Source organism: Centroberyx gerrardi, chromosome 21 (assembly GCF_048128805.1).
Source record: "Centroberyx gerrardi isolate f3 chromosome 21, fCenGer3.hap1.cur.20231027, whole genome shotgun sequence".
Classification (NCBI taxonomy): Eukaryota; Metazoa; Chordata; class Actinopteri; order Beryciformes; family Berycidae; genus Centroberyx; species Centroberyx gerrardi.
This window is the reverse complement of record NC_136017.1, coordinates 7,312,592-7,323,222: the sequence shown is the minus strand read 5'-3', so window position 1 is coordinate 7,323,222 and position 10,631 is coordinate 7,312,592. Positions and strand designations below refer to the sequence as shown.

The 10,631-nt window shown below is 44.6% G+C and overlaps 1 protein-coding gene across 1 annotated transcript; it reads right to left on the bottom strand.

The window, feature by feature from the left end:
* Window positions 1-1,007: 1,007 nt before the first annotated feature.
* igfbp5a (insulin-like growth factor binding protein 5a) lies at window positions 1,008-10,261 on the bottom strand. Its single transcript, XM_078291064.1, has 4 exons — window positions 9,508-10,261; window positions 4,211-4,422; window positions 3,483-3,602; window positions 1,008-3,193 (listed from the first exon to the last, which is right to left on the bottom strand). The coding sequence occupies exons 1-4, from the start codon at window positions 9,836-9,838 to the stop codon at window positions 3,044-3,046; spliced, it is 813 nt and encodes a 270-aa protein (XP_078147190.1). The 5' UTR covers window positions 9,839-10,261; the 3' UTR covers window positions 1,008-3,043.
* Window positions 10,262-10,631: the final 370 nt, after the last annotated feature.

Here is a 10,631-nt window from a genome sequence, read left to right as displayed (position 1 = left end):
AGCTCTCTGGATCTCTCTCCATCCAAGGATCAGCACTTGGAAAACCCAATGATGGAGACTTCTGTTGATATAGCAGCAGGTTTAAAATGAATTATTTCACCAGGATTTCATGACATCATGAGTAAAACATGAGGCCTACATGATGAGGCCTTACCCCAAAACATGCCAATGTTGAGTCCTTGAATTTCACCAAACAAGACCTTGACCAAAGTCATTGAAAAGTAATTGAATTTGACGTCCAAGTGAGTGTGTGAACCCTATTCTGTTTAAAGGACATTTCATTGCAAACCTAAGATCTAAAATATGCTCCAGTAGCAGCAGGTCAAATAGGTTTTCAAATAAGAGAAGACCAAAGATGTAGGAGCGCTACTTGGTACTAGAAATGGCAGAAACGGGTGCTCTTCTTCAGAATGATTTAAAAACCAAAGAGTGTTTGAGGAACTCTGTTGTGATGGCAAAAGTTAAAAGCCTTTATTTCTGAAAAGTTATAACTGACCCACGTGTTTCGGCTTGAATGAGGTCAGGGTGTGGTCCTGCCTTGACTGCCAGTGTAAAACAAAGACTTAACTTTTGCTGCCACCATCTTTGGTTTTTAAAAGGTTTTCAAATAGTACTAATATCTAATACTTCTAACCTGCTTGGAGTGCCAGATGGGCGGGTTTTACTGCATCAGGGTCATTGACAAACCAACTAAAACAACTAACCCTATTAACAAATGAGATTAAACTCATGTCTGGATGATAGTCAAAGAGCTCCCATACCCCACTGAACCATGGGACATATTACAGGTATTGATTGTTTGATGGAACTCATAAAAAGTCAATTATAATTCATAAATGAAGACCCAATTGGGCTTGAGGTACGCCAATTGTAATAATTAGTAATAATTAGTATCCAAGTATTATATTGGCAGTTGGTATGAGTGCATTTCTTATTTCTCATGAATTCAACAGCTTCGACCACAGTTTACATGCTGAAGACAAAAAAAATGCACATACACATTTTCGTGAGTACTGGAACTTTATTTAAATAGTGATTTGTCATTACAAAAAAAAAAAAAAAGAGTACATCAATTACACGCCTGATAAATATTTCACTGTAATGTTCACATTAATCTTTGTTGTCTTTTGAGATTCTGAAATGTTCAAAGTGTCACTGTGTTTACATGTTGTCCTAGAAACAATAGGATGAGAGTAAAAACAAGAGGTTTTTTATTGGGAAGAGTAGGCTGAGGAGCCCCTGTCAATGCTCTCCTAACGCCACAATAAAGTCAGCATTAGGAATGTCATTCAGTTTTTTACTGAGATTATAAGAGTAATTCATTAAACATTGAGATTATAACAAAAAAAGAACTGTGAATCCAGAGAGAGAGTATCATTTGAACGATAGAACAAAGATGCTTGTCCTCTGTCACCGTACTTTCAACTGTGCCGGACTGGAAGATAAAGATAATCTTTGTCAGCAACCGCCTGAAAAATAAACTATTTCAACCACCTCTGACCACATCCGCCCCCACACTGAGGATTGTTGTACTCTAATCTGCCGAAGCGTCCCTCGCTCCGACGACGCAGTGGATCCGCATGCAAATCAGAATTCAAAGTCGTGTGGGGCAGAAGGCACTTGGATTTCCATACAAACTCGGTGACCTTGCTCTTCGCGGGAGGAGAGACCCACTAAACCCTGGGAGCAAGTCGCCGTCGGCCGGCAGAGATTTGCCTGTGTGGCGGTGAAGCCCCTCGGCGTGGACGGGGCGGAGATAAACAACGCGGGGGCCTTTGCATACGATTTGTGTGCGAGCTATGGAGGGAAATGCACAGCGCCGCGTTATTCTTAGCTTGGGTAGGCTTGTGAGAACAAGTCATGGGCTGGAGTTGAGAACTAAGGGTATGGCACACACACACACACACACACACACACACATACAGACACACGCACAAGCATGCACATACGTACAATTCACGATTTTCAAACAGTGGGACAATGTGGAAGCATGACACAGTTGTCGGGATTTGAAAAAAGGCCATTTCTGTTACACTCAAGAGGAGATTGAGCATCGAATAACCAACCTTTTACAGTACAATACAGTATATACTATGTCAATGAGGTTTTCTTGTACTTTATCCTAATTGCTCGTTCGTTATATAGTACTATGGGTCTGTGTGAGCCAGTGAGACTCAAGCAGCAACATCGAAACAGAGTTTGAAAATCTCCCAGCTGACGTCGTCTCACGGGTCAGGAATCGCACCATCGCCGTGACGACGGAGGACAGGGGGAAAGGCCGTCAGGTTATGAGGGCTTCCTCTTCTATTGCCTCGGATACAATCTGCTTTAGTAGTGGAAAATCTCAGGTTGGACAAGAACTGGCGTACGAGGCTCATGTGGGAGTGGCAGAAGAATGAGCTACAGCTGTGGCTAAGGACAAAGGTTTAGACGAAGAGAACTGAGTTTCCATGACGCCTCGACCGGGCTCTTCGCATCGCTCTCATCACAAAAAATGACAAAAATAAGATAGAGATCGCTCTGATGTTTAGCCACATTTACAATATTTCTTCTCTTATAATTTCTTGGAGTAAATTCACCAATATATAACTTGCCACTCTGACTCAATACACAACATGTTATCAATATCACATACAAATATATATATTTTTTTCTATCATCTATGCAAATATAGAGACGAGGTGTTAGTTAACCTCCAACATGGGTACACAGTCAATGGGGAGCCAGAGTTAATAAGTTGACCTAAACCTGCAGATTTTCCCGACATTTTAAAGAAAGGCGAATGTCTGTTGATTGTAAATGAAATGGGAAGCCAATCTACATCGTCATCTATTGTGTCTTATCAATACCAGAAGAGGCTCCCAGCAAGCTTTTCAGTCTGGCTCCCCATGAAAACAATGCAGTCCATGGCACCTGGCCATATGTATAAGCATTTGTGCCATATTTTCCTGATTGGCAGTCATTAATTGTGCTAGCTTGATTGGCAGGTTGAAAAGTGAAGAGGGCTCGACAAGTGCGACCGTTTCTCCGGCTCGGCTCGCTCTCATTCGTTGGTGTTGCTGTTGCTGTTGCTGCTGCTGTCCAGCTCTTTGCACTGCAGGTCTCCGCCGCTGTAGTCGATGCCGGGGAGTTTAACCCCGAACCGGTCGACGCACCAGCAGATCCCTCTCTTCCGGCCGCGCGACGGCTTACACTGCAAGCGAAGAGGGATCAGAAAAGGATCAGATACTTTGAAAATACATATTTCCCACGGCGTTTATGCTTTATTGGATCGTTTACAAGTGAGAAGAGGCAGGGAAGACACGAGAGAGAGGGGGGGAGACATGTGACAAAGGTCTCAGGTTGGATTTGAAGCCAAGACATTGCGGTTCCATGCTAGGCACCTTAGCCAGTCGAGCCAAAAGGACGCCCAAGGATGAAATACTTGTCCAATTTGTAAGTTAAGTGAATAAATGACATTACATGTAAGGAGGAATCCGTACCTGCTTGCGCTTGAAGAAGCCCTTCTTGTCACAGTTGGGGATGTACAGCGAGAGAGCCAAGACCCGAGAAGTGTCCTTCATGCTCTGAATGAGATTATCCAGTCTTCTCCTGCAGGGCCCCTACACACACACACACACACACACACACACACACACACACACACACAGAGACACAGGGTTGAGTGTATGCATGATCACCTACGTGTGTGCGTGTTTGTGTGTGTGTGCGTGTGTGTGAATGTGTATATGTGTGAGTGTGTATGCGCCAGGGTCAGAAATTAACAGGAGTTTGGGACAAACATGCCTTTGAAAGTTCATAAAATGTCCATGAAATTAAATCAGGAGTACCCTTTTTTCCATTTCACATATTTTTTATAGAGTGAATGTGACTACTGTCACCTACTGGCCACCATAGATGATTCTTTCTAGTGCATTCTGGGTGAAAAAAATTGAGCTGTTTTTGATCTGAAAACAACCGAATGCGCAGCCTGAAGCAATAGAAAATGTCTCATGAATCTTAGTGGTACAAATTGAGTGTTTATTTGCCAATATCCAATGCAAATGTATTATTTCGTATTTCAGTAAAATTACCCCTGAAAAGGACCAAAACGCCCCTAAAAATCAGATCAAGGGGACAAAAAATGGTCTTTGAAAAAATAAGTTCTCACCCTGGCATGTGCGTGCATCTTTGTAATCTCCAGCATAACTACAGGCTCTACTTGACTTACGAACTCGGGCTGCAGCTTATCCAAGGTGAGCGGTGAGTAGTCCAGGTTGCTGGCGGGCCCCAGCCGGGCCAGCTGCTTCTTGCGGTCCTTGGCCTGCCTCATGGCCTGGGCCTTCCGGCTGCTGATGTGGTCTCTCCCGTATAGAGGCACCTTGGTTTGGGGCAGCATCGACTCTGGGACCGCTAACATGACGTCATCAGGAGATTCTCCATCTGATGGGGAGGGAAGGACAGAGAGAGAGAGAGAGAGAGGGGCTCATCATCATGTATGCATGAGGACTAGTATCATGAGGACTAGTATCATGTGGAGACTCCATGTAATAAGTGAAGAATCCCCCAAATTCATGCGTTTCGTGAAATGAAATTCGCTGAAATCACCGAATACAATTAGGATCAAGATCAAGATTTTACAATTTGCCACTTTCTGATTTATTAAACCAAAACCTGAAGTTTGCACTGACAATGCATTCAAAACCTTCCTCTACTGATTCCACTACTGGCTCCATTTTTCATGACAGGAGAGAAATTACAGCTGAAGTTACCAAGAATTTGATTTACACAGGATTAGTATTATCAGGGCAGCTCTGTCTTCGCCAAAGTACGGTAGGTAATTTGCGTTGGAATTTTTACTTTATAAATTACAGATTACATGGCAGATTCACACAGGATTAAAATTCCCAATGATCTCCTCCACAGTAATGATTATTCTATTGCATTTCATAAAGAGACTTTTTGAGATACAGAAAGATCTGCGATGGCCCCCACCCCAAGGTGCACCTCTACATTGGTGCCTCATGGCTCAAAGTGTTAAAGAAACTTGAGAGAGACTTGATACAGAACAGGAGTATCGAATTTAGAAACACCACAACATGATGTGATGATTTCACTGTACCAGCTAAATGCTTATTTAGTGCAGTTGGTGGCTACTTGCCAGGTTCAGGCTGGATGTGTTGACATACAGCACAACATAGCCTACAGTTATGGCAAGTAAGGATGCCAGTTTGGGGTATATGTAGACCAGGGGTTTTAAAACTTTTATAGCCAGGGACCTAAATGAGATATTTAGTCTCACCCTGGCACCCAGGCCCATGAAAACATGCTATTACACTTGTCATGTGGCAAGCCACCAGAAACAGCCGCAGTCCATTTTGGGTCCCAACCCCAAAGAAACCCTGATGCACACGCACATCTTTCATCTGCGCCTTGCAAAAATACAACTCTGCTAAGTTTCGAAGAGTCACACACAGTCACACAAACCTCAGCGCTCGCCCCTCTCCCCAGTCCCACCCTCTCTCCCTTCCTATAACCACAACGTCGATGTGAAGGCCAGAATTAGTGGCTGTGGCCAGCTTTCCCAAAAACACTTTAAAGTGATATCTCACTTGTATAGCATTTATAGCTTTTAACATGCATTAGCCTTGTATGTATTGTAAGCCACGGTTGGCTCAGTATCCACTGCAGTGTCACGCACTTGTGTCCTGTTTCATTTTGGCAGATTGCAAATTCTACATAGGCTATAACTCCCCCGAGCCAATCCTTACCACCCCCTGCCCCCCACCCCCCACCACCTACCTCCGCGCTGACGTGATCGCTAAGCTACTAAGCTAACCGGGCGGTTGAAACAAGGTCACCGCGTTTGCAAATGATGCTTAAAACCTCCCAAGCCCCACCTCCCACCCCCCACCACCACTGATGATGATGAAGATGACGAGGATGATGTCATCCATCCCCGGTCCACAAAGACAGGTTCTTGGATAAAGAAAGAGAGATTCTCCCTCCTCCAGTTTCCTGCTGACACAGATTTCTCCAGAGAAAGCTGGGGAAGATAAGCAGCCAGTATAAGTCCAATCAAGTCTTCACTTGCTAATCCTCGCACTCGTCTAATCTGACTCGTGCTGACTGATCGTGTCTTTCATTTTTTTCTTCCTTTTCCTTGTGTTTGAATTGGGAGATGTGGTAATCCTGTGACAAAAAAGCAAAACCCTCTTCCTTCTTTTCCTCTTTTTCTCTTGACAATGTATGTTCTTGCTTTATCAGGATCGTCAAATGCGATAACTGTACAGGATTTTGTCTAGGTGACATGGGTGCAGAAGCATATTGACAACTTTTATTTGAGTTGAGTTTATATATGATAAAAGGGCAACTAACTATTCCCATTTTCCTACATTTTATCATACATAGAATCATTGTTCCTTATTTTTTTCCCACCTTGCCTCTGATCTCTGACAAACACATTATACAAAACCCACACATGCATAGTGGTGCATAAATGCATATTGCCAAATAATACATTCCCAAATACGGTATAGGGTATGTGTCAAAATATTAAGAAATTCCACCAAAATCTATTTGTACATGTAAACTTTGGCCTCTTACACACATATTTTGAATGTATGTAATCTAGTGTATTTTTTCCATATGGGGTGTGTGCGTTATGCTACCGAGTGTGTGTGTGTGTGTGTGTGTGTGTGTCAGTATGCATATGGGTTTTGTGTAATACATTAAAGTGTCAGAGACCGGGCGAATGGATAGATGTGCGCCCAGCAGGAAATGAGGAGTTAATCCAGAAGCTGGCTGACGGGAAGACAGACGGGGGATCAGTAACCCACGCTCAGCCTGCATTCTGCTGAATCACTGCACAGCCGGGGCCTGCAGCACTCAGCGGAAAGATGGAGGGAGGGAGGGAGGAGGGGGAGGAGGGGAGCAATGAGAGGGAGAGATGAAGAGACCAGGGTGGGACTAATAAAGTGTGGTGGGAGGGAATAAAGGATAGTGTGGGAAAGGGACAAAGACAAAGGAATGGGAGGTGAACAGCAGATTGGAGTTTTACTTATACAAACATTTAGAGCTGCTCTGGAGATTGAAATATTCTCATTGGTTGAGTTAAACCTCAGTGGGCGGAGCCACACTGGAGTTAGCTAACTGGCAAACTTCAATGGCAAAGAAGAAACTCCAAATTTTAATAAAAAATGTAATGTCAATGACTTCTTTTTTTCATTAATTCATGACCATGATATTGGAAGGTCAGCAGCTAGCTAACTAGCTTACCTAGATAGAAGGCTAGTATGGCTAGCTTGAACTTGGATGGTCAGCTAAGCTAACTAGCTAACCTAGATAATTTAGTATGGCTAGATTGTGTTTTTTTCAGTTAGCAGCAGAGCGCTAGGCTACAAAATATTAGCTTCCTCCTCTCTTACTCCTTGCCTTTTTCACTGGGCTTCAGTTGAAAGTTACTTATCCAGAAAAACTGTGGTTCTTTGGCTCCGCCCACTGAGGTTTAACTCAACCAGATTATTTCTGCCTCCAGAGCAGCTCTGCCTGCAAGGCATGTGTGTATCTAACACTCCAATCTGCAGATGCATAAGGGAGAAGATGGAGAGGAAAGGGCAAAATAGGGGATGCAGGGAAGGGAGGGAGAAGAAGAAGAGAAGGAAAGAGGAAGAGGAGGGAGGGAAAGCCAGGGAGAGGAGAAGAGGAGAAGAGGCAGTGTGGTGGGAGAAAACAGAGGGAGGGACAAATAAGGTGAGCTAGGTTCGGTGTTGGAAAAAGTCAAGGCAGAGCAGAAAGAGAGTGAGGACAGAAGTTGAGGTATGCAGGGGAATGGGCAAAGAATGACAGAGAGAAAAAAAAGGTAGCAAATATAAGGGAGGAGGCCAGATAGGACAGGATCAAGAGACTGTAGGGGAAGCAGGAGTGAAGGGAACAGGGAAAAATATGTTCTCACACCCCATGGCTTAAATTACGACCTGAGGTGAGTGCGAGGGCCAAAAGCCAACACTTCACACAAAGCAATCCGGACAGCGTCTGGCTGAAAACGCTCCCCAGCAGACAGTGTGACTGTCCCTGAAATGCCATTCAAAGGAGCCAAGGAGCCTCACGGAGCAGCGCCTATAATCTTCTCCCCTGTTTTATGTAGGCTGGGGCCCCCGAGGCGATGGGCCACTCACACGAAACCTACTGATTTACTGCTCGCAGCCCACAAGGCCTTTCAAACCGAGATGACAGGTTGATCGGCACTCGGCACCAATTGTTGACAGAGTTCATCGGGTCAAGGCGCGGGGGCTTTTGAGTCGTGCGCCTTGGTAATGACAGGTGTCAGCCCGTCTTATAGAGTGCTGAGTCTTGACCCACATCGGCCTCCCCGTCTCCCAAAGGCCCAGGGCAGGGATGGAGCAGAGGGTAAACCCTAACCCTAAACTCAGATTAAACACCTTTGTATTGCCAGAATAGCCTAGTTTACCCACCTTTATAGATCTTTACGAGGTAAATTCATAGCATACATGATGGTGAGTAGTGTAAGTTTCATGTCATGATGGAAAAAGCTTTTCTGAAAGTGTAATTGATTTATATTCATAATGGTGGTTATTTGCCTTATGGTGATCGATAGTTTACCCACCTTTATAGATCCTTATGAGGTAAATAAATTCATAGCTTACATCATGGTAAGTAGTGTAAAACTGATGTAAGTTTTAAGGCCATGATGGGAAAAGCATTAGCCTAATTAATGCTTGTCTGGGAGTTTAATTGATTTTTGTCCATAATGGTGGCTGTTTGCCTTCTGGTGATCACCGACTGGAGGTCATTTACCCACTTTTTTATTTACCATTGCATCACAGGCTGACAAGTTGTGGGCTACATTCAAACTCCTCCTCCAGTTGCATTGATAAGAGAGGGGTAACATCTTTTTACTGAGGGGTTTGTGATTATTATTATTATTATTTTTTAGCACAAGAGCCCCCTGTAGCTCCTTGGTTAAAATAGCAATGGCTTGTAGTCTTGCAACATCAGTCCACTTTTTTTCACTAGATGCTGTGTTTATATAACTATATAAATACAACACATTTTAGAAGGATACAATACAAATAGCCTACCATAGACACACTACAGGGCCCTATAGGAGCATTATAGGAATATTAGAGTTATACCATAGGAGATAAAGCTACCATAAAGTACGTTAAGGTCACTATAAACTCACTACTGAGTACCAGACACACTACAGTAGGTCCCAAGTGGAATATTATAGAAAAACCATAGGAAAAAAAAAATCATAAGGCAGCCTAATGTCACTATAACATCACTATTGAGTAACACACACACACTTTAAGTCACTATAGGAATATTATAGGAATATTGTAGTGATTGTTGTTGGGGGAGGGCGCATAATAATGATGCTGCAATCAATTAAGGTGTTTCAATTATGGTGACTGATCTGCAGGATGTTAAAGGAAAACGCATGTATCATAATGACATGCCTGTGTAATAACATTGGGATGTGAATCAGTCGTATCATAAGCCTACCCATCGACGGATGCATCAGTTTATACAACTTCTCGTTCCTGCACACCCCCCGGCCGTGCAGGAGCGCGTGCAGCGGCTTCTCCTCCCCGTTCTTCGGCAGGCAGCGGAGCCCGCGCGTGCACGGCCCGGTGTACACGCCGCAGGGCTGGCCCTCCTCGAGCGCGCACGTCAGGCAGCAGCCGCAGCCCGGCTCCTTCACCAGCTGACAGCCCACCGGCACCGGCGGACACATGGACAGGGCCTTCTGGTCGCACGGCTCGCACGGCACGTACGACGAGCCGCAGCCGGTGAGGCTCAGCAGAGAAACCACCAGGAACGAAAAACTCTGCATGGTGGGAACTGGAGGGTGCTTTTCTTTTTTTTTTTTCTACCGAAACCGCAGCGATTATCAACTAAATCTTGTGGCGAATCCTTTCTTTGCAAAGGCTTTGAGTCCAAACATCAGGGGCTTTTCTGTTGCATCCACAGGTGCGTTGCGCGCTCAGGTCCTCAGTATCGCCGCATCCGATGCTTGCAATCCACAGCAAAGACTGTCCGCTGCCCCCTTCTCTTCAAAGTCACCAAGAAATTAAAAGGAATTAAAATATCCCGACACTGTGTATTCCTTCCTTTAGGGATGCCCGGTGCCGTTTACGCGCAGGCTCTCGTCTCCAAACGATAAGGAAGAAAAAACCCTAATTCCCCTTGTCCCTGCTATCTCCGTAGGTTATCCTACCCGCACGGGCTGTGAGCAGAATGTATAATCTGTGGCTTTGAGCTTGCCTTTTAAAAAAGAAACTGCCAGAGGCGAAGCCTATAACGATGGGTATGTCAAACAACGTTTGGAGGGGGAGGCGCACTTGTCAACTCCGTGCGCTGCGATGCTGATTTCACAGGGCGGGTGCTGGCATGCCTCCAGATCTGCCAGATACGAGACGATGCTGCTGAAGGCGGCCAGAATCAGAGCTTCTCCCTCGCTGCAAAAACCGCCTATTTTAACAAGTCATACAGCCAAGCAGGCCTTTGGAGTCTTGAAATGTTATTTTCCTTTAAACAAGTGATAAGAGTCCGAGAGCGGGGCGGGGTGAGGGAGTTCCACTTGTTTCCAATGCAGTTTTCACCTGTATTTCAGTGTTGAAGTTTTC